The following is a 27,967-nucleotide window of genomic DNA, read 5'->3' on the forward strand; positions in this document are numbered from 1 at the left end:
CGCGGCACGTAGTTTGGCGCTTAAAAAAAAAAAAAAAAAAAAAAAAAAGCCGAGGAGCGAGCGGAGCCGCGGGAGAAAGGGAAAGAGAAAGAACCGGGGCCGCTCCGCAGCCATCGCCCCCGCTCCAATCCGGCCCCATCTCGCTGCAGCCCCGCCGGGAGGCAGCCGAGCAGCGGCCACCAGCTCTGCAAGGGGGAGCCGCTCCATGCGAGACGGTGGCGGGGCCTCGGGCGGATCCAGGGCCCGGGCGGGGGGCGCAGCTCCCCCTGGCTTGATGCTGCTCAACCCCCCCGCGCTGGGGGCCTCGGGAGGAGGAGCAGCCAAAGCAGAGATTTAGGGGGGGCGATTTTATTATTCACTTTTTAAAAATGCAACGCGCTTGGGTGGGAGTCGATTCCCACTCTGGGAGCTGAAAGTCACCAGCCCCTGCAATAACCTGCACGTTACCGAGCTGCTGCAGGCTGAGGCTTGGGTCAGTGAACGGGCATTTGAGCGCCGCAAAGCCCCGGTCCCCTGGAGACAACCAGTAACTTTGAATTGTGTGTTTGTATCGAAACAGCCAGCTGCGAATTCGGGCCGGTCAGCTAAAGGATCTTCCACGAAGAAAGGAGGGGGCTGGAGCTTTCTTCCTGAGTGAGGAGAGCGAAAGGAAACAGTCATTTTTTTTATTCTGGGGCTGCGTTAGTCTTTTCCTCCCCCAATGCATTATAGCAAAAAATCCGGCTTGATTTTTTCCCCCAAGACAGCCTCAGGCTGGAAACTGGGGGCCGTTCACTGATCCTGCATGCTACGCCCTGCTTTAAATGGCTGAACAATGCTGAGAGTCAAGGGAGCGTCTTCAGCCCCGGAAAGGGGGGGCTGCTCCATTGCCTGCCTCCCCCAGCAGCAGCAGCAAAAGAAAGCCATGCCCGTGATGAGCTCTGCAGACTTGCTGACTTCCAGCCTCCGCAGCCCTCAGATGCGCTCCATCCCGGCCAGCTATTTCACGAAGCTGTACCCTCAGAGTGTGGCTACTGCCCCCGCATCCAGGGGCAGCTGTCTCTACGCTACCCCTCATGGACCCGAAATCAAAACCATCCGATCTGCCTCTGCAGGAAGGTTGCCGGTAAAGTGTCTGACCCCTGTGCACCCTTGTGCTTTTCCCCCCCTGTCTGTCTGCCCTTGTCAAACCTGCTGTGTGTTGGGCCTGGTGTCACTTGGATGTAGCAGAGTCTGAACCCAGGCGAAATGTGTGAGTCAATAATCTCTTCCTGGCAAGGTGCTCTGATGCCACTGTGATGGGTGACATTATTAAAACCAAACACTAGCTAGTGTACTGAGGATTGGGATGTCTTTAATGTGCAAAATGTTCATGGCTTGGTACTAGACCATAAGTCCCAGCACAGTGGCTCGTGTGTTTCTCAACTTCCCTTCGGCTCCAGTTTACCCCCCACGAAAAGCTGCTGTCCTCTTCCTCTTTTCTGTTCTTGCAAAGAGCTGTTACTGCCCATCAGAAACTCCAGCCCCGAGAGCTGAGGCCGTAGAAAATCCCTTGCATTAAGGAAACGAATCCTACATCCCACGGCTTCCCGCAGAGTGCTCTTTGCCATCTGTTCCCTAGGCTCTGACCCAAAATCAGCCCTGGCACAAGTGAGTGTCTTGCCATTGACTTCAGTGGAGGTGAGCTCGCTTCGGGGCAGGGCCCTCGTTCTGCGGCTGGCTGGTGGAGCCCTGTACAGAACTCCATTGAGTTGAACAGGACTCTGCAGAGACAAGAGCCCAGCCTAGGATTGTAGTGGGGTGAAGTCAGTAGTGGGGTGTAACTTTCTTTTTTGTGTGTGTGGGGGGAGACTGAATTTGAATAGGATTCCATATTAATAGCGGGGATGCCCTGAAATATGACAGCCTAGGAAATCTGCAGGAGAGGGACTGCAAGGATTTGGACATTAACTGGACAAGAAAGACACATGGCGGGAGGAATGGCTGAGTTTGCTGGTGCCCTGCTACTGCTGTGCTAGGGTCAAAATCAGTCTAAAGGGCAAATCCAACCTTAGTAACTACTGTTCTTCACCTATAGATCTTAAAGCGTTTTTTAAGAGTGTGTGTGTGGGAGAAATATTATTATACCCATTTCACAGAGAGAAACTGAGGCACGGAGTGGTGATGCGACCTGTTTGAAGTTGCACCGTCAGCAAAGCTGGGACTAGAACCCAAGTCCTCACTTGACCACACTGCCTCCGCGAGTCACATGGGGATGTATAAACAAGGCCTAGAGACTCGTCTTACTTCTCCATCATGGGGGGGATGTGGTGGAGGAAAGGGGTTACGGTTTGCTCTTTTGAAGCATGTGATATTGGCCTCTGTCAGAGTCAGGATATTGGACTATGGACCACTGGTCTGATGCGGTATGGCCTGTAGGAATTTAAAGTGCTCGTGCCCCCTGTGATGAGTGGAGCTCTGTATGACAGCCCTGCCATCACGGGGAGGCGTGGATTGCACTGTTAACCAGAAGTAGGGAAAGCTCTGGAGGACGCGCTGCCATTGCTCAGGGCCAGATCCTAGAGGCGCCGAGTGTCTTTGGTCCTGGCTGACCTGGGAAGAGTCAAGGGCGTTGAGTGGCTGTAGGATCCTGGCCTTGCTGGTGAATTATTCACTTCCTCTGGGAGCCGTGCTCCCCAGGCTCTGAAAGCAGAGCTCAGACGCTGGGTAGGGCAGGCAGTTTTCACCAGCTTTGCCTCCCCTTCGGCAGGCCCCTGCCGAGCGTCTGTGGCAGGCCTTTGCCAGCTGTGCTAATGGGCAGAGAGGGCTGGCGTGTAACTGCGGCTCCCGAGGCAGGCCGGGGAGCGATTCCTTCTCTCGCTGCCTGTCTGTGTTCTCCCGAAGGCTGGGGAGAACCTCGGGCTGCTGCAGCTTCCCCTGTGGCTGCTGATGCCTCCTGACAGGTGCGGGCTCTGCCACGTTCCTCTCTGAAGGCAGCCCGTGAGCGTGTCTCTTGGTTTCCCTTTCTCCACTGGATCCATAACCTTCCTGCTCCGCTCGGGCAGCGGGTGCTGATCTGGCTCAGGAGCCGTTCTCTGCACAGCCCACGTGCCTGCAGGCCCCAGCGGGCTCCAGTGCCACCCGTCTCGACGCCATCGCTGTCTGCGTCTGGCTGCGTTTATATTCAACCACAGAGCTTAACGTGAAGTGTCTCCCCCGATGCCTGGTGTAGCTTCGAGGGCTGTTATGTGCAGCGAGAGAGACCCAGGCTGCTAAAACCCTTCCCCGGGCTGAAGGCAGAGCGTAACCTTCGCAGAGGTGGTTTTACAGCCCCCCTGCTAAGGGCCTGATCCTGAAACCTATGTGTGGGTCAACAGGGCTCCATGCAGGTGCAGGGTCTATCCGCACCAAACTGCGTGTATGACAGTGGCCTAAAGAACAAATTTTCCTTCCAGAACCCCCCTCTGCCCCCCGTTCACCTGAGGATTTTAAAGCTCTTTACCAACTCCCGGTGATGAAGACCCACAATAGTCATGTAAGCCCTGGGCTGTTGCCCATCTGTCACAGAGGGACTGGAGCCGGGGTACAGAGAGGGTAAGTGACTTGGCCTAGGTCATGTTGTGAGTCGGTGGCAGAGGTGGGAAGTGACCCCCCCTTACAGGCTGACTGGCTGCTCTGACCACTGGACTACAGTGCCTCCTGTTAATCAAAGCATGCTTGGAACCCATCGAAACGTCACAGGACATCCCTGGCTAATCAGCCTTGCAGTGAGGTCACAGTGCTATGAAAGAGAGAGATTGGGCCCTGGAATGGTCTAAGAGAGACTGTTAGTGCCCTCTCCCCACCCCCTGCCCTGTAGGCAGCCTCCCAAGGAGTCCTTTGTGTGGCACCGTGGAAGGTGCTGGCTTTCTAATGGTTAACACCTCTATTGTAGAACAGGAACACTAGGCAATGAACTGGTGGGTGGACAATCTGCGTGGAAATCTAAGCAGAGCAGGAGGGTTTCACGCTCTGCATCCCTTGTGCAATAATTCCCCTCCCCCTCGGTGGGACCCCACTGTTCCCAGGGGTCTCTTGCTTCCCCCCTTCTGCTGTTTTTTCCATGCTTTAATTCCCCCCCTTCCTTCGGGTCCCGGCCTTGCAGTGCAGCCATCTGGCCTGGGGAAGGGGGTGTCTCCTGGCTGTAGAAGCAGGAGGAGGAAAAAAGGCCTTCACGGGCTTTCTCCCTCACACTGACCCATGAGCATCTCCAAAAGGGGCATTTGCCTCCGGGGCATCAGGCTGCCTGGCCAATCGGTGCAGAATCCCCCCCGCCTGCCTTCTCGTTCCTTGCTGCCATGTCAATTCCGCGGGCTCCATCCTGCTGACGGGGTCCTCGCTAAAACGTCCCCTTTCGCAAGACCAGGATCTAGTCCCCTCTACCAGTCCCCGGGGGAATCCTGCCTGGGTCTCCCACGTGCAAGCTCATCACGTTTCCGGCCAAACCTGAGGGTGCCGTGCAGGGCAGCCGGCGCTTGGATTTTGTCTCTTGGCGGCAGGAAGAGGAGGAGGGCTGGTCCAGTGGGTATGATGCTAGCCTGCAAGTTCGGAGACTTTGGTTCAGTCTCTGACTTGGCCCTGGTTCCCTGTGTCCCTCTGGGCATATCACTCAAGGAATGGGGTGGTTCCCACGCTAACCCTGCTGGAGCCTGTGCACTACGAACAGCGTAGCTGCAGCAGTGCAAGCAGCGAGCTGCCCAGGGTGTGATCCTGTCCAAGACGCTGGCGCATACTCCGAGCCGCCAGCCCTTCCGGCTGCTACGCTACGTTTTTAGCACACTAGCTTGATCAGAGCTGGCGCGGGTATCCCTCCTTGAGCTGGGGACCTCACCCCCAGCTCGAAGTGTCGACTTTCCTTTAGTCCAGATGTGGGCAAACTACGGCCCACGGGCCATATCCGGCCTGCGGGACCGTCCTGCTCGGCCCCTGAGCTCCTGGCCAAGGAGCCTAGGCCCCGGCCCCTGCTCCGCAGCCACGCAGGCCGCCGCTCCCTCTGGGTAGCGTGGGGAGCACAGCTGGCTCTGGCCGGGTATCGCGGCTGTGAGCTCCTGCTGCTGGTGAGGACCGGGAGGGGGGCGCGGGGTTGGCTAAGAGAGTGGAGGGTTCTGGGGCAGCGGTCAGGGGATGGGGAACAGGGAGGGTTGGGAGTCCTGGGGGGCCTGTCGGGGCAGGGATGTGGCTAGGGGTCAGGAGGGTAGTCATGGATAGGGAGCAGGGGGGGTTGGATAAGGAGGTGGGGGGGCAGTTGGGGGTGGGGGGTCCCAGGAGGGGGTGGTCAGGGGATGAGGAGCAGAGGGCAGTTGGATTGGGGGTGGGAGTCCTGGGGGGGGGCTGTCAGGGAGCGGGGGGTGGATATGGATTGGGGCAGTCAGGGAGCAGGGGGGTTAGATAGGGAGCGGAGGTCCTGGGAGGGGGCTGTCAGGGGATAAGGAGCAGGGTTGGGGTTGGATGGGTCGGGAGTTCTGAGGGGGGCGATCAGGGGGCAGGAAGTAGGAGGGGGTGGGAGCCAGGCTGTTTGGGGAGGCACAGCCTTCCCTACCCGGCCCTCCATACAGTTGCGCAACCCTGATGTGGCCCTCGGGCCAGAAAGTTTGCCCACCCCTGCTTTAGTCTCTCTCTGCCTCCGTCACCCGTGTGTAGCACCTCCCTCCCTTACAGGAGTTTGATGAGAGCATGTGGTGTATGACTCCGTGCAACAATCTGCCTTTGAACTCCAAGATGGAGGTAGGCAAGCGGATTCAGAGATTTTTAGGATGAGTTTGATTCCTGTTCAGCACAAAGACTCTTGAAGGAGGTCAGGACGTATTCTTTAAACAAATGCATCTGTGCCTCTCTGCATGTTTGTTTCACAGCTTTTTTTTCCCCCTCATCATCCTTGTTTCACGTGTCCTTCCAGACCTGTGTGCGATCAGAATGGGATTCTTGTAGGTTTGGAAGCATTGACCTCAAAGGAATTGCAGTGTAGCTTCCCTTCTGCCTATTAAAATTCTCGTCTTGACTCTTCTCTGTGGCTCCCCGAATCTAGTGGCTTGTCCCAGGCTAGTCTTGAGACGGCTGATTCAGAAGCCTGGGAGTGCAGAGTCCATAGGAGAAGCTGTTTGGATTTGAATTTGAAATGCCTGACCAACTTTGTTCTTTGTACAAAGGGCGATTGGCGGGATGAGCGTGCACGGTGGTGGGTAGGTGCACAACCCTATGGATTTCCTCCTATAAGGTTGCTCGTGCTTTCTCCAATTGGCCAAGGGATTGGAACGTGACCTGTTAAGTGCCACACCTGTAAATACCTACGAGGCAGGTCGTGTGGGGAGAGGTGCCTGTTTGAAGTGCTGGTCTGGTTGCTTCCTGGGTCTTGTAACAGAAGGGGCTACTCAGGGACAATGTGGAAGGCTTGTAAATTAATTACAGGTAGTCTAGGGATCGCCGGGTACTGTTCCCGGCTTTGTGACCTAGGGCAAATCTCCTTGATCTAGTCCTCGGTTTTTCCCATCTTTAAAATGCTTAATTCTGTAAAGTTCATAACGTGCTTTGAGATCCTCCGGGTGCGGGAGACGGGCTGTTGTGTGGGGAGATGGAGAGTCTCTTGCGTGTGCTGCAGTCACGTCTCCAGCTTTGCTGAGCTCGGTGCCTTGCAAAGAGCTGCTTCTGTTTGCCAGGCTGCTGGGTATGGCTAGTGTGTGTATTGCTTGGCCAGCGTGTGATATTATGGCCATGACTCCATAAGCTGAACTGGGGGTGGTGGGGGAAGGAGGTTCTCCCCCCATTGGCTTTACTTCCATGACTGAACCTGTTAGGGTCCCATCGGGGACTCTGGCGGGTTGGTACAGCCCTGCAGGATGGGTGCTAACGGGCCAGTGTGTCTCAGACTTGTATGTCACCTGAGATACAAGGCGATACTACACGCAGCCAACTTGTGGAACTCACTGCTTCAGGAGGAGGCCTTGAAATCAAGTATTGCGGCAGGATTTTTAGGGTGGTCGGCATGTCCGATAGGCAGGAATCCTACAGCTGTGCAGGCCCCAAGAGAAGGATAATGCAGTCTCGTGTTTCAAGGTGTAAATTGATGGCTGGAGGGCTCCGGAAGGTCGACTTCCTCCCCACTCAATATCCAGCAAGACACATACAGTCCGGGGGGGAGGGGGGAGGCAGTCCTGTCCTGCTCTGTGGGATCTGTCACTGGTGGACTTGGGAGACCAGACCAGAAAAGCAGTGGTCTGATCTCGCTTTGCAGATCCTCTTTGCAAAGTCAAGATCAGAGGTCAGGAGGGATTTGCCTAAACGGGGCTTATATAAAGGGTAAAGCCAGCACAGGGCTGTGTTCCCTCCCTTCCAGCCTCCCTGGGCTTGGGGCCACCTGCTAAAGACCCCTCTACTTGGGCCGCCTTTAATCTTACGTTGCACTGGCTGCGTCCTGCGGCTGATGCTGATGGGTGCCGGGCTCTAAAGACCAGGATCTCCCCAGCCCAGGACACTGCAGCCCTGTGCTGGGGTTGGGGTTGGGGTTAGGGTTAGGTGGGTCACAGTCTCTCACTGGGGCTTTGGCCGCCTGCTCTTTAAGGGAGGGGTTGGCATCGGTGTTCGCTTGGCCGGCTAACGTGGCTTCAGACTTGTTGGCCTGTGTCCTAATGGGGCTTTTCTATCGTGTTCAGCTAATTTGATGGGGGGTGGGGGCGACCCCCCTTCTTGCCTGGCCCCTGGAGCCAGGCTCCGCGGTGGGGCACGGAACTGGGCTTCTGACTGTGCAATGGGGTTGGGATGTCCTTGGGGGCAGGGGTTTGAATGTTCAGCTGGGAATTTTTTTCCCCCTTGTTGCCTGGAGGGAGGATTTTTAAGCCCGGGCCACTGGGGCTCCATCCCTTGGGCTTGAGCCAAGCTTCGCCCCTTGGCGGGGCGGGGAGCGTAAGGCTGGTTTTGCTCTGAGGGCTTTAAACATGGCTGGGGGTGAGTGGCGCCGGGCTCCCGGGCACTGCTCCAGGAAAGGCTCTGGTTTCTCTTCCAGCATGACTCACGGGCGGGGCCAGAGGAGCGCGTGTGATGGCTGGAGAGTTGTGGTGAATGAGCACGGGGTGTGGGTGTGCGTCTCGGGGAATGGGAAATCCCGACCGTGCCGTGCTAGCCCAGATTTGTCAGCTGATCCTCTTTACCTGGGGCTGCCGCAGATGTTAGAATTCTGGGCAAGCTTCCGCTGCCCCTAAACCCCCTTCCCCACCCTGCTGGAGCAGAGCGTCGAAGGCAGGATCCTTGGCAGCTGGAGCCAGGACGGAGCAGCGAGTTCGAGTCACTCTTGCATGCAGCTGATTGCTGGTCAGTTGCTGCCCCAGGAGTGGAGTCTGGGAGGAAACTCTTCTGTGGGCCAGACACACCAGTCGTGGATCTTTCCCCCAGCGCGGAGGGAGGTTCACGGTACCTGTCAGGCCAGCGTCCGAGCTGATCAACACCCAGCGCATCAGCCGTGCCCCACCCACAACGGGCAGAGCCTGCCTTGTCTGAGCAGACCCCAGGTGGGCCAAGAAACTGCATAGCCCAGGCCAAAGCAGAGACCGGGCAGCACCTTGTGATCTTGTGCCGCAGCCTCCAGGGCTGCCCAGCTGGGGCCTTTCGCCAGCCCTCAGTTATTGTCACCCTGCTGCTACCACGATCCTTCCTCTTGGGTCACAGCTGGATGCCCCGCGGGCCTGGCAGTGCTGCTGCTGTCTGTCCTGCTCTGGCGGTTCCGATGGCCCCTCCCGAGTGGGCTGGTTTCGTCCCCTCTAGCCCTTGCTCCCTGGGCAGGGAGGGTCTGAACCCGCATCTCACCTCCGGTGCAGGTGTATTTGGCTTGGCTTTCATTTCATTGCTGCTCTCTCTCTCTCGCCTCCATCATTCGCCCAGGTGCAGCTGCTGCTTTTCCCCTGGAGGAAAGAGCAGAGCAAGGCCACTGGAGGTGGCTTTTCCGGTGAATGCCTCTGCTGACCCCTCCACGGGGGTGGGGTGGAAGGGTGCAGGGGGAGCCCTCCCTGGATTTCCAGGAAGCGGGGGGGCAGGGGAGGGATTGGAAGAGGCGAGTTGGTCTTCCCCGTCATGCCCAGGCTGGCTGCCAGCGTTCCCTCCCCGGTGTGTGCGTAGAGGGTGTGTGCTCTGGAGCTGCGGGCGGTGGGACTCTGTGATAGCCCAGACGCAGGGTTCCCACGCCCTGCGGTGCGAGGGTGTGGGGTGAGGGCAGGCCTCGGAGCTGCCCAGACGGGCCTGGCGAGCCCAGCCCCGTGCTGCTGAGACCAAGCGCCCCCGGAAATAAAGGGCAAAGGCGCCAGGGCTGCAGGGGGTGCAGAAGCTGCCTTTAGAGGGGTTTCCCCGTCTCCTACCCTCCTCTTGCTTGTGGGCCCAGGTGTGGCAGGTGCCCATCCACCTGCATCCCATCCTTCTAGCCGCTTCCTGCCAGGCTGTGACGCTCCCCTCCCTCAGCTGCGTGGGGCTCTGGGGCTTGTAATGATGCTCCCGCCCCCCCATTGAAGCTGGCAAGGAGCAGCCGGGCTGAGAGGAGTTGGAGGATGCAGGCTTCCTACGCTGGCTTCTCTTCAGAGCAGTGTGGCCTAGTGCCTAGAGCACTGGACTGGGATTCATGGGACCTGGCGTCTTTCCCCAGCTCTGCCACTGGCCTGCTAGATAACCTTGGGCAAGTCACGGCATCAACCAGTGCCTCAGTTTCCCCATCTGTAAAATGGGGGAGAGTGGCGCTGCCCTCCTTTGGTAAAGCACTTGGAGATCTAGAGAAGAGCTGGGTCTTATAATTATTAAATGCCCCTCAGCAGAAATACAGGGGTGGGTTGAGAGAATTTCCCCAGGCATCCTCTCCAGCCCCCTTCTCCTCCCAAATTCCTGTGGCCTGGAAGCCAGGCTGCTGAGCAGACGCAGTGTCTGGGGCAGATGGGGGCTGGAGTCCTACAGGGCACAACGGGGCCCTTGGACTTTTCTCTCTTTGACTCTTCCAGTGTCCACCCTGCTGCTGCTGCCCCCACCCCGGAGCCCCAGCCTCGCTGCTCCCCACCCTCTGTGCCGTGGCTGGGTAGGAGTCTGAGCTCTGCCCTGCGGCTGGGCTGGCCAGCTGCTGTGCGGCTAATCCAGCCCCTGCTGGGGAGGGGAGACTGTGCCAGCGCCGGGCCAGGCCAGCAGCTGGCAGGAGATCTGCCCTGGGCTTTCCTTTGTCCTTTCCCGCCATCTCCACAACCCCGGGGCCTCTCAAGCATCCCTCCGTTACCACGCGCTCGGCCTGGGAAAGGCAGGGGATGGCTGTCGCCCTCCGACCCCGACGCAAGGGTTGCCAGGGAGGGTGTGAATCCCCCCCATGCCGAATGGAAGGCATGTAAACCCCCGTGTGCCCTGATCGCCTGCCTCCAAATGTGGGACTGCAGATCCGCCTCGTCTGTCCCTTTCCCTGCCATTCGGAAAGAAGCAGCGCTCCCCGCATGCTGGCTCTCGGCATGGCAGGGTGGGTGGGGTGCACGCTTGACCCGGAGACCTGGGGACTTGCTCACTAGCAGAGAAAAGCATCTGCCCCTGTTCTTCCTGGACTGGAGCGCCTGCCTTTCGAAGCCTTTCAGGAGCTGGGCGATAGCTCCCAGCCCAGCTCTTATCTCCCAGTTCAGTCGCACCCTCGGACTGGCGGACCCCCAAATGCTCTGTGCGTTGCAGGGTCCGCCGGGGAGGGCTTCACCCGGCGCTGAAATGCAGCCACTTCTGGGGTGGAATGTGACAGCCGTGTAGCAGGGCTGGTCAGGCAGCAGAATGCAGGGAGAGGGGCTAAGGAGGGGGAACATCGTTCCTGGAATGTGGATTTGGGCAGGGCCCCCGGCCAGAGGATCTTTGCTGGTACCCAGTGCCTCAGCCAAAGGATGGGCCCCCTTCCGGCAGCACAGCACCCCCCAATGGCGTTGGGTAGGCACAGAAGCGGATTCTGAGCTGCTGCTCCCATCACATCTCATCTGGGAGCCTCTTTGCAGTGTGGCTGAGTGGCTAGGACCCCAGACTGGGATTTGAGAGTCCTTGGGTCTATTTCCAGCTTTGCCACTGGCCTGCGGGGTGACCTTGGGCACGTCACTTTTCCCTGCTCCGTGCCTCAGTTTCCCCATCTGTAAAATGGTGCTAGTGATACTGCTCTCCTTTGTAAAGTGCTTTGAGATCTATTGATGAGCCGTGCAAGGTACGAGCTGGGGGTTACCATCTGAATGTACCCTGTGCTTTCCCCTTCCCAGTCAACCAGGCTGGTCCCAGAACCACCTTTGCTCTCCCTTTCTTGGGGGTAGGGGCGAGGCAGCGTCCCAGCCGGTATCCTTAGCACAGGGGAAGAGTGTCTAGACAGGGAGATAGGGAATTTAGCCCTTTCTTCACCTTGAGAGTTCCTGGCATGGGTCCCTCCCCATATAACTTGGAAACCGGCTGTGGAGCAGCATCCTAATTCCCAAGCCTCTTCTGCACTGTGCAGCCGAACGCCCAGAGGAGGGCGCTGTGGGGTGGCCTGGGGGAGGGTGTGGCCCGTGGCCTATCACAGGGGACCGTGATGCCATCAGTGCGTTGGTAGCTCTGCAGTGGTGATGGATTTTAAGGAGGCATCTTGGGGTGCGGGAGCCGCGGGGGGGTCCCAGTGAAAAGTCAGCACCAGGCCGGCTCCCCAGATCCTCCTCGCTGACCTCTGGTGCATCAGCACAGGGGGCTGCTGCGAGCCGCTCCCTGCCTGGCCACGCCAGCCATGCACAGTCACAGCCACCTGTTGCTGGCCCTCTCTAGCTAATTTGTTGCCAACAGACGCCTGTGGGCAGAGGGGAGGGGGAGAAACCAAGAAGATCCCCCCCCCCCCCAGCCCCCACTGATGTCTCTGGTTTCCGGGCCTAAATGGGGGGCAGCCTGGCGCAGCAGATGTGCTTGTGGTATTATTACTCTGGCAGGTGTTTCCCATGTGCTTGGGTTTAACCATTCGGCTGCCAGGGCCTTCTGTGGGTAGCGCTGGCCCGGGGGTCGGGGTGAGGCTGCCGAAGCATCGCCCGAAGGAGCGTCCCAGACCACCCTGCCTTCCACGCCAAGGGCTGGACCCATTTCTTTGACCTGCTTTCTCTGATATCATGGCCGAGCCGCATGGACGTAGAACAGCTTCCCCCCGTCCTGCCCCAAAAAAAGACAGGCCGGCAAGAACGCTCCCCGTGCAGCCCTCCCCAGGGAGAGGGTGAACCACCCGTCACTGATGTTATGTTGCTTAATGCATGACTAGAAGGCGCTTAGCTGCTAGAGGCATGAAGAGCGGTGCAGGGACCGAGGTAGAACCGACTGGCCTGAGAGCAGCTCGTGCAGAAAAGAGGGGATGGGCATTCACAGGGTGAGGATGGCTGCCAGCTGCTCTGATTCTGGGGGCTCCCTCTTCCCATGGCTTTCTGAGCGGCTGCTCCAACACTCCCGTGCTACGGTTCCGTTAACCGCTCAATTGCTGTGTCTGGGGATTGGGCCCTTCCCCAGTGTGGGCTCGATCCAGCAGACTTCATGTGCCGTTCCTCCCTCTACTCATCTCTGTTTCCTCCCCTTGTCTGGCGCCTGCCTCCTTCATGAGCCCGGCACCCTGTCTTGCCCCTGCTGGTTCAAGAGCCTTCTCCTCTGCAGCTCCTGCCTTCTGGAGCAGCCTCCCTGCCGTCACCTCTCGGATCTTGTCTCGACAAAGCTCTCTCCGGCGCGGCTTCACTTCGCTCTCCCTCGGCATCTCTCTGAGCTGGGCTGAACCTTCAGCGTTTCCGGCAGGGCTTGGCTACCAATTCCCTGATCAGAACTTGCCACTGGATATTTTCGTTGCTGATCCAAAACTTGAACGGAGCCTTGTGTGCCGGCTCAGATGAGCCAGGGACGTTTCTCTGACGGCTGATGTCAGCATGGTCCGACCCACACCCAGCTTCGACACCTACCCCGGAGCCTAAGGCTAGTCACGATCCTGACCCCAAGAGCCCTTGCTTGGTCCGTCTCGAGTTGTTTCTCTCTCTAGAGCTTTGGGGGAGGGGAAACGATGCACCGTGTTTGGAAGATGCTGCTCTGGGAGCAAATAGCTCCTAGAGAATAAAGGAGCCAGCAGAGCTTTGCTCAAAGCCGGGATTTCACCTATTGCAGGTGTGTGTGATCACTGAGAGAGGAGTGCGTTTTGGGGGGTGATGGGGTAGGGTGTTATAGAATCTCAGGAGGTATCTAGTCCAACCCACTGCTCAAAGCAGGACCAATCCCCAACTATTTTTTTTGCCCCAGATCCCTAAATGGCCCCCCTCAAGGATTGACCTCACAACCCTGGGTTTAGCAGGCCAATGCTCAAACCACTGAGCTATCCCATGTTGTCTGTCTCGTGCTTCTTGCACTCCTCTGCGGCCATTCCTGGTGGGAGCGGAGCTGGTGTGTGGTTCCAGCTATGACTGAGCAGCGTTGGTGTGATCTCAGGCAAGGCGTTTCACAGCGTGGGGCTGGAAGGCCCAAGAGACACAGCGGGGCTCTCCCGGTTGGGTTGCCCTTGGCTAGCACAGGGGCTCATGGATGGTGAGGGGCTGTCTCTCTGCGGACCAGGCCTGGCAATGAATGGGGAGCTGGTGGAGTCGCTGGAGGGCTAGTTTGACGTGCTCCTGTCGACCTCTAGCTTCAGTGCGCTGGGTGTGTTGTAGCGTCCTCGCAGGGACCCGCCAGCAGGGGATGAAGGTGTGGATGGCGGATCACAGCGTCCGGTCCCCTCGCCAGCTGGCAGCCCGGGAGCCCTGCCCACGAACGCTCCCTGCCACCTTGATTGCATGGTGTCCGTATCCTGGCAAGTGCTAGCCCGGCCCTGGCCTTCCCTGGGTGGGACTGTGCCAGCTGCTCTCTGGGCATCAGCGTGAGGGAGCTCTCCCCATCTTCCTCCTTTCTGGCTTGGTGCGGTGCCCGGCAATACAGCTCCAAGGGTCTGGAGGAGCCGGTGCCAAAAGGGAAGCACTTGTGGGAATGGCAGGCAGCGCCCGAGCCAGCCTCCAGTGCCGCTCAGGAAGTGGGCAGGAAGCGATCTGGCAGCTGCCGGGAGCCGGCCGCCCGGCCTTGCCACGTGCTGCTTCCCCTTCCCAACCCGCCGGGGGTCGCTCGCTCCTTCTGTTGTGCAACTGAAAGGGTTCAGGGCGGGCCCCCACGCTCCTTGTGGGACAGGGCGATGCCCCCTGCCGAGCCCCTCTGCCCCCACCCGGGGCTGAGCTGCAGCCGGTTCCCAGAATCCGCTGTTGTAACCGGACACGTGTCACACAAGCGCTTTCCTGTGGCTGGGCTCTCTGATAGCGCGCTCGGCGCCCGGGAAAGGCCTCTGGGCACGGAGCAGCGGGCGGGCTCAGATCAGGGCACGCGGCCCCTCAGCCCCGGCCTGATGGAGGCTCGGTGACATGGACGCCTGGGCTTCAGCGTGTGGGGCTGTGACCCAGCAGCGAATGCCCCGTAGGCCGCGGAGCAGCCGTCCATGGTAACTCCCAGAGGGCTGCGGGTGCTGGGTTTGTGCCCCAAAGCGCCAGGCTTTGCCCAGCTCGGAGCCTGGTGATGAGCTCCTGGTTCATGGGGGGCGGTGGGGGTGGTGGCTGGCTCAGCACAGCTCCCCCTGCTGGTGCCATCACCCCAGGGCTGGAGGCTGCTTACTGCGTGTGTTGGGTTAAGCGGGGGATCCGGGGGGGAGGCTGGGCTGGCATTGCCAGAAAGCATTAAAATACAACCCGGACTCCTATTCCTGGGGCTATCCCAACCTGGGGCTGGATCCTGTTGTGTTGAACGGATCTGTTCTAATCAGCCCCCGCTCTGGGGGTGAAGGAAGGTTGGCCTGTCTCCTTCCAAGGTACATGTGCCCCCGCCCAGGCTTCCGCACTGGCAACTGGCTTAATGTCCCTACCAATCTGGCCTCAAAGGTAGCTCCCCGTATCCCGGTCGCCGGTGCCAAGGACCTGGCTGAATCAGGCCCCTGTGGCTCAAATTGCCCTCTGCAGAGAGGCTGGGCCATGATGGGGTTCCTGGTGGGAGGGGGAAGGGAGCTGCAGGGATCTGACCCGGTGGGGTAACTGCTCCCTGGAGATTTGAGCCTCGCCCCCCCGGTGCTGCTGCACTGATGCAACCCCCTGATGTAGCCAGGACAGCCCTGCTCCAAGCTGTGATTTGCACAGGTGCAGCTTCCACCTGCGTGGAGCCAGGCTCCATACGCTAGAGGCCGACACAAGCGCTGGGCACCCAGGGCTGCGGCAAACCCCGGCTGTCGACCAGGCCCGAGTTCTGGTTCCGGTTTCATTTATTTGCCTCACTGTAGCGCCAGCCAAGCTCAGGGCCTCATTGTACCAAGGCTCCCTGCCCCAGAGCACTCACAGCCCTGGGTTCCAAGGCCAGAAGGGACCAGTGTGATCAAAGGGGGGATAGATGAGACGACGCTGGGCCTTGGTCGTGGGTGCTGTGTGGGTCTCCAGAGGGCACAGTTTGGTGCTCCTGTTGAGCTAACTGTGGGATTCTCTCTCCTGCCCATCAGGCCAAAAGGAAGCTGGATCTGGAAGGGACCGGCCAGCCGGGCATCGCAGAGTTCCGGACGCCCAAGGGGAAGGGCAGGACAGTCACTCGAATCCCCAGCCCCAGGAGTAAGTGGTGCTGAGCTGGCGGGATGTGAGGGAGGGGAGATGGGGGGCTCCCATGCAAAGGACCTGCATTGCCCCACGGCTCTTCTGTCCGGAGCAGCTGGGTCCTGGAGACGTTTGTCCCTAGGAAAGCGCCCCAGGAAAGCGCTGGGATATTCCACACAGGGATGGGGCTGCCATGTGGCCTTCAGGCAGCCGAGTGTGTGTCGTAGTTAGGACCAGTCCGTGCCATCCTCCTGTGGGGAAGGACAGGCCTGGAGCGAACAGGCATCCATGAGCATCTGCTTCCAGTATGCCCCCACCCAGCTTAGTGCTGCCATAGGTATAGGAGCACCTGTAACTGACCCTGCTGGGACCCGCCGTGGGGTTTGAACCCGGGCCCATCAGCACTGCAAGCATGAGCCTCCGCTGCTTGAGCTAAAGGGGAGGGACCAGCCCCCCCTGCGCTAGGCTGTTGAAACCCATTGCAGGCTGCTCTCACCCGTGGGTGGGGCCCTGCGTGCCTCTAGCCAGCAGCTGTTGAATCAGCCTGGCCTGTTCTCTGGGCGCCATTGTGACTTTTCTCAGCTCCTCTCCCCGGCTCAGCCCACCTGACCCGTCTCCTCTCTCCCCGCCCACGACAGCCCCCAAGTCGCCCGGGGAGAAGACGCGGTACGACACCTCCCTGGGGCTGCTGACCAAGAAGTTCATCCACCTGCTGAGCGAGTCGGAGGACGGGGTGCTGGACCTGAACCGGGCGGCCGAGGTGCTGGAGGTGCAGAAGCGCCGGATCTACGACATCACCAACGTGCTGGAGGGAATTCAGCTCATCCGGAAGAAATCCAAGAACAACATCCAGTGGATGTAAGGGGCTCTGTGCGGAGGAGACAGAGGGGTCGGAGATCTGGGGCTGGGACCGGCTATGCTGGGACCGGCAGCTCTGAAGGGCTTTGTTTGTTCAAGTGCAGATTCTTGTCTGGGAGTGGAGTGACCTTCCCTGTGTCTATTCTAGGGGCTTGGAGGGATCTGGGTCTTTGTCCCCAAGCCAGCGCAGGAAGGAGCCTGAGTTAAGATCCAAGGTCAAACATGGCCCCAACTCAGCTGGTTTCTAACACGGTTTGGCCCGTGAGTCTGGATGGGAAGGGCCTCCACGAGAACTGAGTTTAAACCCAGCACCGTAGGCGAGACCAGAACGTAGCTCTTCCAGTGATGTGACTTGATCCCAGGACTGAACAGTCCTGAAATAGCGTGTCAGCCCTGCTCCCACCCCAGCCTGGAACAGACAGTAGGACAGGGCAGAGTTTGGACTCGTATCACACATTAAGCACAAGGGTCTTGTTCTCGCCTCACTTACCACCCCCCTTCCCCACACACACTACCACAAAGGAGGATACAGTGAATACTTTTATATGATCCATAAGGTAACCTGTGGAACTCCCCACCACAAGATCATACTCAGCAGGATTCAAAAGCAGAATCCAAGGTCACTGGCTGTTACAAACCCTGATGCTTCAGGGCACAAGCAAAGCACCGGCTTCCTGGGGTTAGGGGACGCTTCCCCTGTGGCAGGCCACTCTAATTGTCCACTGCAGGATTCTTGCCCATGCACTGCTGCGTCAGCTGCTGGCTGTTGTCAGAGACGTGTGGTGAGCTGGCAGGAGTACGGGATCTCATCCAATGGAGATTCCTATGTTCCCAGCCTTGCTGGCAGCGAGTGGGGTACATGTGCCAGGTTATTTTACGATGGAATGAACACAGTTGGAAGCAGCTGTCACCGAATCCAGTTTGCAGAGACCGGCCCAAGCTCCTGCCAGTGTGGCTCTGTCTTTGAACGGTTCTAAAATCCTGGCTCGGGGGGCTCTGCTTTCAGGCCGATCTCTAGCCCTGCTTGTTTCCTTTCACAGAGCCGTTTAGCTGCATGTATTTACGATGCTGCTTCGCAGAGCGCTTGCAGCTGCATGTCTTGTGAAAGCGACATGCTGGAGACCTTGTGCTGTCCCTGCTGAGGCGGGGGATGCTCTCGCCCTCCCCCCGCAGTGCGCTGCTTTCCACTGATCCTCAGTGGCCGGCTCTGCTTGCCTTCCCAGGGGCACAGGAATTTTCGAGGATACCTCTGTGACGGTGAAGCAGCAGTCCCTGCGCCAAGAGCTGGTGGAGCTGGCCAAGACCGAGAGAACGTTGGACGAGCGCATCCAGGACTGCACCCTCCAGCTGAAGCACCTGACAGAGGACGAGACCAACCAGAGATATCCTTCATGGGGAGGCAAAGGGTTATGGAGAAAGGGGGTTGCGGGGTGTCTCTGCATAATGAGCCAATCCAGTCTGAAAATGACCTTCAGAGGGATATTGGGTCTGAGGGAGGATCTAGGGTGAGGGCTGAGCAGCCTGGAGGGAGGAGCCGAGGAGCAGCCCAATCTGGGGAAAAGACTTGGGCTGAACTCCTGCCTCATTGTAGATAAAGCTGCACCCCCACCCCTGGTAGGGGCTTAGTTTTGACAGGTCAGCATGTGAGCTCTGTTTCAGAGCAGTCTGGGGAAAGTGCCTGCTCCCGGTGGGTCTTGCCTTCCTGTCTGAGCACAGTTTGGCTTGGATTCCGTCTCCGCTCCTCTGCCAGCGAGCCCCACGGCTTGGGTTCTGCAGCCAAGAAAGCTTTGCCTCCAGCAGCTGTCTTATCCAGGGCCTTTCCCAGCTGTGCTGCCCTTGGCGGGACAGAGCAGACGTGGAGATGGCCACGTGCCAGTCCTCCCAGGCCCAGGACTCTGGGGTTGGCTCAGTAACAAACTGGGGGCCAGTGGCATTCTTGGAGCCATGGGATGATGGCCTGGCACCAGCCTGTGCACTCGGGCAGGAGTGTTCAGCTCCATACGCCACAATGCCTTACCGCCTGCCCTCGGGGGGCGGTGGAAGTGGTGAGCGTGGTGGTCAAGGCCTCATCGTGGGGAGAGGCATGTAGTCTTGTGTCCCTCCCAGGATGGGAGAAGAGGTTTCTAATCTGTGCTTGGCAAGGAGGATCCCTTCATGGGCTGGGCTGGGAACCCGCCTGGTTTTGGAGGGAGCTGGGGAGGGTCCGGCACATGAGGTCTGCAGAGAACTGACTCTGTTGTCATTTGTGGGCTGAGAAGATTGTCTGTGGTTGGTATTTCCTTAATTCCACCCCCCACGTTAGCATATGTCACCTACCAGGACATCCGCGCCATCAGCAACTTCCAGGAGCAGACGGTGATAGCGGTCAAGGCCCCCCCAGAAACCAAGCTGGAGGTGCCGGACCTCAATGAGGTGAGTGCGCCGGAGGAGGGCTCTGCGTGCAGGGAAAACCCGCCCTCCTGGCCCGCAGCAGAGACCCCAGCTGAGCTCCGTACCCCGTTGTGTGAGACTAGAGGAGCCTAGATAGGAAGGGCAACTATCCCTATTTTACAGATGGGGAAACTGAGGCCCAGCGAGATACAGCAACTTCCCTGAGATCACACAGGAAATCAGTGTCTGGGAGTTGACTCCAGATCTCCTGAGTCCTACCCCGGTGCCTTAGTCCCAGGACCACTTAGCCTTGGCTCAGCTGCCCCTTAGCATAGGTGCCCAGAGGGGCTAGAAGTGGCTGCTTGTCAGGGAGAACATAAGAGCGGCCAGACTGGGTCAGACCAAAGGTCCATCTAGCCCAGTATCCTGTCTTCCGACAGTGGCCAATGCCAGGTGCCCCAGAGGGAATGAACAGAACAGGTTATCAAGTGATCCATCCCCTGTCATCCACTCCCAGCTTCTGGCAAACAGAGGCTAGGGACACCGTCTCTGCCCATCCTGGCTAACAGCCACTGATGGACCTGCCCTCCAGGAATGTATCTAGTTCTTTTTTGAATCCTGTTATAGTCTTGGCCTTCAAAACATCCTCTGGCAAAGAGTTCAACAGGTTGACTGTGCGCTGTGTGAAGAAATACGTCCTTTGGTTTGTTTGTAACCTGCTGCCTATTAATTTCATTGGGTTACCGCTAATTCTTGTGCTATGAGAAGGAGTAAATAACACTTCCTTATCTACTTTCTCCACATCAGTCATGATTTTATAGACCTCTATCATATCCCCCCTTAGTCGTCTCTTTTCCAAGCTGAAAAGTCCCAGTCTTATTAATCTCTCCTCATACGGAAGCCGTTCCATACCCCTAATCATTTTTGTTGCCCTTTTCTGAACCTTTTCCAAGTCCAATAGATCTTTTTTGAGATGGGGCGACCACATCTGCACATAGTATTCAAGATGTGGGTGTACCATGGATTTATATAGAGGTAATATGATGTTTTCAGAGAACTATCTACATGACTCCAAGATATCTCTCTCGAGTGGTAACAGCTAATTTAGACCCTATTATTTTATATGTATATAGTTAGGATCATGTTTTCCAATGTGCATCACTTTGCATTTATCAACATTGAATTTCATTTGCCATTTTGTTGCCCAATCACCCAGTTTTGAGAGATCCTTTTGTAACTCTTCACGGTCTGCCTGGGACTTAACTATCTTGAGTAGTTTTGTATCATCTGCAAATTTTGCCACCTCACTGTTTACCCCTTTTTCCAGATCGTTTATGAATCCTATATGTGGAATAGGACTGGTCGCAGAACAGACCCCTGGGGGACACCACTATTTACCTCTCTCCATTCTGAAAAAGACCATTTATTCCTACCCTTTGGTTCCTATCTTTTAACCAGTTACCGATCCATGAGAGGACCTTCCCTGTTATCATAGAATATCAGAGTTGGAAGGGACCTCAGGAGGTCATCTAGTCCAACCCCCTGCTCAAAGCAGGACCAATCCCCAGATCCCAAAATGGCCCCCTCAAGGATTGAACTCACAACCCTAGGTTTAGCAGGCCAATACTCAAACCACTGAGCTATCCCATGACAGCTTACCTTGTTTAAGAGCTTTTGGTGAGGGACCTTGTGAAAGGCTTTCTGAAAATGTAAGTACACTATATCCACGGGATCCTCCTTGTCCTCATACTTGTTGACCCCCTCAAAGAATTCTAGTAGATTGGTGAGCTTGATTTTTCCCTTTACAAAAACCATGATGACTCTTCCCCAACAAATTATGTTCATCTATGTGTCTGACAATTTTATTCTGTACTATAGTTTCAACCAGTTTGCCTGGTACTGAAGTCAGGTTTACTGGCCTGTAATTGCCAGGATCACCTCTGGAGCCCTTTTTAAAAATTGGCATCACATTAGCTATCCTCCAGTCATCTGGTACAGAAGCTGATTTAAATGATAGGTCACAGACTACAGTTAGTAGTTCTGCAATTTCACATTTGAGTTCCTTGGGTGAATCCCATCTGGTCCTGGTTATTACTGTTTAGTTGATCAGTTTATTCCAAAACCACCTCTAATGACACCTCAATCTGGGACAGCTCCTCAGATTTGTCACCTAAAAAGAATGGCTTAGGTTTGGGAATCTCCCTCGCGTCCTCAGCCGTGAAGACCAATGCAAAGAATTCATTTAGTTTCTCCGCAATGGCCTTATCATCCTTGAGTGCTCCTCTAGCATCTCGATCGTCCAGTGACCCCGCTGGTTGTTTAGCAGCTTCCTGCTTCTGATGTATTTAAAAAGATTTGCTATTACTTTTTGAGTCTTTGGCTAACTGTTCTTTAAATTATTTTTTGGCCTTCCTAATTGTATTTTTACACTTCATTTGCCAGAGTTTATGCTCCTTTCTATTTTCTCACTAGGGTTTATCTTCCACGTTTTAAAGGATGCTTTTTTGCCTCTCACTGCTTCTTTTACTTTGTCGTTTAGCCACGGTGGCTCTTCTGTGGTTCTCTTACTATGTTTTTTTAATTTGGGGGATACGTTTAAGTAGCGCCTCTATTATGGTGTCTTTAAAAAGTTTCCATGCAACTTGCAGGGATTTCACTTTTGGCCCTGTACCTTTTAATTTCTGTTTAACTAACCTCCTCATTTTTCTGTAGTCCCCCTTTCTGAAATTAAGTGCTACCGTGTTGGGCTGCTGTGGTGTTTTCCCCGCCACAGGGATGTTAAATTTAATTATATTATGGTCACTATTACCAAGCGGTCCAGTTGTATTCACCTCCTGGATTTGATCCTGGGCTCCACTTAGGACTAAATCAAGAATTGCCTCTCCTGTGGTGGGTTCCAGGACTAGCTGCTCCAAGAAGCAGTCATTTAAGGAGTCCAGAAACTTTATCGCTGCCTCCCGTCCTGAGGTGACTTTAGGGCTCACGGGATGGGGCTGGGAGCTCGGTTTCCCATGCACTTGTCCCTGCTTCTCCTCCACCTGCCCTTGAGGGCAAGGTGCTGCAGGGGAGCTGGGAAGCCCCTTCTGCTGGCCAAGCTGCCGGCTCTGTGCAGGGAGGGGTGGGAGAGGGGACCCCCTGTGTGATGGATCCCGCTGACGCCTCCCCTCTCCGGGCAGGAGAACGTGCAGCTCCACCTGAAGAGCACCAATGGCCCCATCGAGGTGTACCTGTGCCCCGAGGAGATCCTGGAGGACAGCCCTGCCAAGGAGAGCAGCTTCCCCACCCCTTCCCTCCAGGACAGCAGCGAGGGCACCGACCCGTCCCCAGGGAAAGGTAACGCCCGGCTGGGGCTGCAGGGATCTCTGGCCAGGCCTGGCCTCTCCTCCTCCCAGGCTGATGCTGTCGGGTTTAACTTTCTCTTTCGTGGCGGCCACTGAACCCTCGCCCGGGTGGCTGCCGTACCCGCCCCTGCCTCGGGCTCTGCGCCAAGATCCACCCCTCCAAGCCGCCAGGTCTGCTAATTGCCAAGCGGCCTTTGGCAAGGCCCTGCTTCCCGTCTGGCTTCCTGGAACCCTGGCCCGCCCTTTGCCAGTTGCACAGACTGGGAGTGGGGGGCATTAGCAAAGCAGGGTGGGGTATGGCTGGGGGCTCGGGGCTGGAATAGCAGGGGGGCTGCGGGATGGGGTGGAGGGGCATTGGCAGAGCTGTGGGTGGGGATCCCAGGGCTAGAATAGCAGGGGGGCTGCAGGTTAGGGTGGAGGGGCATTGGCAGAGCTGTGAGTGGGGTGAGGATCCCAGGACTGGAACACCTGAAGATGATGATGAGCTGGGTTTCAGGGGCATTGATAGGGCCTGGTGGCAGAATCCTACCCGCTGCCTGCCCTCACCAGGCTCCTCCCATGCCGCTGGTGAATGGGGGGCTCGTGGGGCACCTGGCCCATGGTGCGAGGGGGCGCCGGGGGCTCTGCTGCGCCGGGGCAGCCGCACGTACCTAGCTCCCCCAAGCTCGTTCCAAGCTCTCCCTTCCGTCTCTCCGGTTTCCCCAGCCGAGCCCCTGCTGGAGGTGGAGGACGGGCTCCTGGACATCCCCCATCACCTGCTGCAGCAGACGGAGGACCAGCTGCCCTACGGTGACCCCGCCCCCTTCGTCAGCTTCTCCCCGCCCCTTGATCAGGACGACTACCTGTGGGGGCTGGAGGGGGGCGAGGGGGTGAGCGACCTCTTCGAGGCCTATGACCTTGGCGACCTGCTGAAGAACTGAGCCGGCGAGGGGGCCCCTCTCCCTCCCCGCTACGGTGCTAACGGCCTTGCTGGAGTCCGGGGCTTTGACTTGAAGTGTGGACTCCGAGCCCCTGCCCTCCCGGCCACCAGAGCAGGGGCGTGGAGACCTCCTGTGGGGCAGGACTTCCTCCCGCTCCGCCCCACCCGTGCGTGGTCTCCACAGTTCCTCCTCCGCTCTTCGGCGCAGCTGGGGCCAGCGTAGCAGTCAACCCGCTGCAGGAATGAAGCACCTTCGCCCGTTTATCTCTTCCCCGCCCCCCACGCATGCCGGTAACATGTTCCTGGCCTGTCCAGGGATGCTGGGGCCGGGCAAGGAGCCCCCGGGAGACTGGGACTCTGTCATGGAGAGTGAATCTTCGCATCCCGCCCCCGAGGTGACCCGTCTGCGGAACACGCAGGGCGGCTGTGTCTGGGGAGCGGAGGGGGAGTGGAACGCTCTGTGCTCCGCCAGGGGATTTGCGTGGCAGGGCAGGAGATCCCGTTCCCTGGAGTCTGGGCAGGGGTGGGCACGTGTGCGTGTGTGAATGAAGAAATCCTGAAGCTCCCGCAGCTGCTCGGGGGGCCCGTAGGGATCTGTGACGGCAGCACAGCTGCGAGACACTTGTCTGTTTTGCTCTGCAAGACCCGGGCGCCCTCTTTGGATCTGACCCAGGTGGGTCTTGCTTCCCCCTCCCTGAATGTTTTGCTTGGAGCGTACGGGGTCTGAGCCAACCCAGAAACGCCGAGTGAAACCTGGTTTGTCCTTGCAGCCGGCAGGTGGCTTTTGATGTGACCAGTCAGCTGAGAGTCTCTCCTTAGGGCCATGGCCTCTAGGGGGAACTTACCAGGGACCTGCTCTGACATCTTGTAACGAAACTTGAAACAAGGCAAGTCCGGGGTGGAGGGTGTGGTGAGACCCGTCCGCTCCCCTGTGATGGGAGAGATTCCAACTGCATCTCCTCCCTCCCCTTCGACTGACCCTCCCCTCCATCCCCTCACTGAAATGACTCGCTGCCTTCGCTGTCAGTGGGTCACTTGGATCTGCTCCATCTAGACTGGTGCCAAGTGACCTGCTGTGAGCGTCACCTGTATCCAGTAAATGGGCTGTTGTTCCCATGCGAGCCCCCGAGTCCAGGGTTACCCCAGATCCTTCCTGACTGGATCAGCCCTTCTCTAAATTCATTGTTAGGTTAGCATGGGATCTGTCTCGTCGAGTGGGAGAAGCCCCAAGTGCCACAGGCTGGGCGGGGTCCCCTAGGGAGACTAACTGCCCCCCCTTCTCCTTCCACGGTAGATTCTGGGAACAGAGCAGATTAAATCTGGGATGGCCAAGGTAGTGTAAGAGAGCTCTGAGTGCACCGTGCCTTGTGAAAACCAAGCCGTTAACTTCCTGTGCTTCCTGTGAGGTGGGATTAATACCCACTTCTATGTCGTGCTTTGGGATCCTCTGAGGGACAGGGTCTTAGTGGTGAGATCTGGACCATTATCCACAGCCCGCTGCAACGAAATGGCGCTTGGTTTCCAGGGGGTGCCAATGGCTTGCAGATCACTCTGGGTCACCAATGTCGCGGTGCTGGTTGCTTACTGACTTGCTGCTTTCTGATGGGCTTGGCGCATGTCACGCTTCAGCCAATCAGAGACCAATTGTCTGCGCACTGTGAAACGTACACATTTTCGCTGTAATTTAAACTTAAATCTGCTAGTCGGGCACGTAGTGTGAAAATTGTCAAACTTAGGTGCCTAGCGCTGTGCGCCTAAATGAATATTTATGCAGCTAATAGTGGCTTGATTTTGTTTGTTTGTTTGTTTTCAGATGTTGAGCATGCACTGCTCCCGCTTTGAAGTGAAAATCAAGCCACTCGTAGGTGCCTAAAAGTGTGGATTTGGGTGGCAAACCTGAGCTTCCAGAGTTCAGAAATGTTGATCTAATCTGACTTTATTTTTACTCATAGTAAGATTTTCAAAATGTGGCAAGGTGCTTCTCTGCATTTTTAGGGACCTAAATACCTCTGAAAATGTGGCTCTGCCATGTAGCAACCTTGTTAGCCACAGATTCCATTGTCAATATATTTTTTTTGTGTGCAAAATTCCAGAGGGGAGAAGTAGCTTTTTATTTCACTCTGTCCAAAATTCACCCCACCCTCCTCCAGAAAGGCTTCTTTGGATTTCCAGGTTTTCAATATTTGCAGAATAGCTGTTGGTTAACGGGTGGGGAATTATGTCAAGTGCCATCCCATTAAATTCTGTCTTAAAAATGGAAACAAGCACATTGTCTTAACCTCTCCTTGAATGCAGCTTATCCCCGCGCGGGGAGAATGCCAGACGGAGCCTGCATTGGATGCTGGGTAGGTAGAGTCCCGTTCACATCTACCCATGTGGCTCTCCTTGCAGGACTGGAGTCTGAGGTATTGTAGCCAAAATGTCCCACTAATGTTAAAATTAAACACTTTTTTGTTGGCTTTTTATCTAGCAAAGGGGTTTAATGCTGCCCAGATACTACGGCGATGGGCAGCACCTTCCACGTAAAACCAGTAGCAATAGCTACGTCCGTAATGGACCTCGTGGAGTCTCTGCTTCGTCTCCCTTTTTGGGGGGTGAAAACTCTGCTGGGGGAAAGGTTTTGATTTTGTTAATTTGCCCCTTTTCGTGTGTGTTTGGGCGTTAGGGGTGGAAGGTAGGTGTCCGCCTACAGTCCTTCTCGTGGTCCGACGCTGGATTCGGCTGATCGCCTTTCTTACCAGCTCTGCCTTGGTGCTCCCACATCTAGTGTCCCCGTCTAGGGGAGTGCGCAAAAGTGGGAATTCCCCAAAACGAGGTGTGACGAGCCGGGGGTGGCTGTGCTTGAGACGGAGAAAGGGTGGGCTGGCTCATTCGTTGTGTGCCTAAACGAAAGGCCACTGTCGCTCTGGCAGGGGGTCTGTAGCCCTGGTTATTCAGGGAGCATCTGTGAAGAGGAGACTGAGCAGCATTCGTATGTTCTCTAGAACTGGAGATGGGGAAAACAGTCGGTTTTCCTAATGCAACCACGTGCTGTGGGGATCTCCCCTGCTGAATAATCCAAGTCCAACCCTGCTGTAAAAGTGACAGTCAAACCAGCATTGGAAGCGGCATGGCTGCGTCTCGAACGTGCTCCGTGGGCGAGTAAAGATACGGCTGTTTGAACTGCAAACTCCCCCTGGCTTTGGAGAGTCCACCTGGGTTCTCTCCTTGCACGTCCTCCCCAGCAAGAGAGGTTCTGCTGGCCAGGTGAGGCCCATGCCACCCCGTTGTCCTGTGGGTTTGTACGGGGGTCACTGAGCTGCCTTGTCTGCAGCGAGGGGGGGGGTATTGCCCCAATTCCAGCCGCCTGTGGCTAGCAATTGGTGTAGCAGCACCAGGCGCTCATCCTTGCTGGAGGCTGGGGTGGGATGTGCTAGTATCAATGGAAGCTGGTGGCAGTTGGCCTGTTGTCAAGAGGAATTTGCAGGCAGTGCTGCTGAATTGGGGGCGTCCGCTCTGATGCCCAAGGAAAACTAGAATCCAGCTTCCCCCTCTCACAGCAGCACTGGGAGCAGGGCAAATAGGAGTGAAGAGTGGTCAGATCCGACCTGGGTCACAAGGTCTTGCGTGGGTTGAACTGACAGCGGTGATGTAAATTGGCTCCAGCCAGCGACCAGCTCCCAATACTCTAGACAAGGCCAGCTGTATTTTAGCATGTGCTAAGTGGGCAGAGTTAAGGGTAGAATGAGCTAGCTAAAACCCATTGCTAAATCCTCTCGACAAAGCCCGAATGGAAGAGACAAGACTCCGGTCCGGTCTATGCGAAGTGTTTCTGCTGGCCTGGCTTTGCCACTAGAAGCCTCGAACGTAGAAGCAGGGAGACTAGCGAAGTTTCTCTTTTACAGGTATAGTTTCACTCAGGGCGGCGTGATGTCACAATTCCAGTGCAAAGCACGGCTTTGCCAGTGTAGCTGCGTCCACTTCAGGAACCCTTTGCTCGTATGGTTATGCTAGTTTGCCGTGAAGCACTCTTAGCGTAGACATGTGCCCAAGGAGCAAATCTGATGACTAAAAGCCATCACTGGAAAATAGTTCACTTTCACGGCAGAGCAGCCTGTTGAAATCTACCTGAGAGGGGTGTTTCTGTACCAGTTGAGAATAAGCTCTTTTTGAAATAGTCAGGGGTATTTTGTTTCTGTTTTGGTTTTTTAAAGTCTGATCCTGAACTTGCTTTGTACATAAACCTGAAGTGTCTCTGGGCTGAGACCGGTGGATCGCTACCTGCTTTCTATAGAGTTAAACATTAAGTTAATGATTTGGGTTTGGAATCCTGTCTGTTGTGGAACAATTCTCATGCCGGTTGCTGGCTTGACCTGGCTTTCCAGGTGAGGCTTTTAACTGGAGATGAGTCTAGGCCAAAAATCTCAGATCTGTACTTTGCAGCTCAGTCTTGTTTTGAGTCTTAACAGAGCATGCTCAGAAAGAGCATGTCTACATGGGGAAGCTATTTTGGAGTAAGCAAGGATCTGAATTTAAAGCCCTAGTGCTGTCCTGGGATAGCTACTCTGGTCCATTTCCCCACACAGACAAGCCCTAAGCGAAGTACCTGGGAGGCCGTCTTGAATCTTCAAATCTCTTTTGTGAATTGCATATGAAATCCTTCAAAGGATACTCACTCTGGGTGTGCCGCTGGCTTTCGTCTTAACCTTGTAAAATTGTACAGAATTATTGCACTGTATTTATAACGGGGAGCCACCTTTTTACACTTCTATATGTATTTTAAGTGAGTGTATTTAAATCATTCCTGGGGTGGTTCTCCTGAAGTCCAGCGTGGCGGTGTTGTGGGCGTGAATGTGTTTTCTTTTGTAAACTTACGGCACTTGAAGGTTTGTGAGCAAAAAGAAATGAATAAAAAT

At 56.5% G+C, this 27,967-nt stretch overlaps 1 protein-coding gene across 1 annotated transcript; it reads left to right on the top strand.

The window, feature by feature from the left end:
• On the top strand, positions 1-27,959 carry E2F2 (E2F transcription factor 2). The gene is made up of 7 exons (XM_044998151.1): positions 1-1,105; positions 15,497-15,602; positions 16,223-16,442; positions 17,666-17,824; positions 18,740-18,854; positions 21,989-22,145; positions 22,859-27,959. The coding sequence occupies exons 1-7, from the start codon at positions 815-817 to the stop codon at positions 23,071-23,073; spliced, it is 1,263 nt and encodes a 420-aa protein (XP_044854086.1). The 5' UTR covers positions 1-814; the 3' UTR covers positions 23,074-27,959.
• Positions 27,960-27,967: the final 8 nt, after the last annotated feature.

This window comes from Mauremys mutica, chromosome 23 (assembly GCF_020497125.1).
Source record: "Mauremys mutica isolate MM-2020 ecotype Southern chromosome 23, ASM2049712v1, whole genome shotgun sequence".
NCBI lineage: Eukaryota > Metazoa > Chordata > Testudines > Geoemydidae > Mauremys > Mauremys mutica.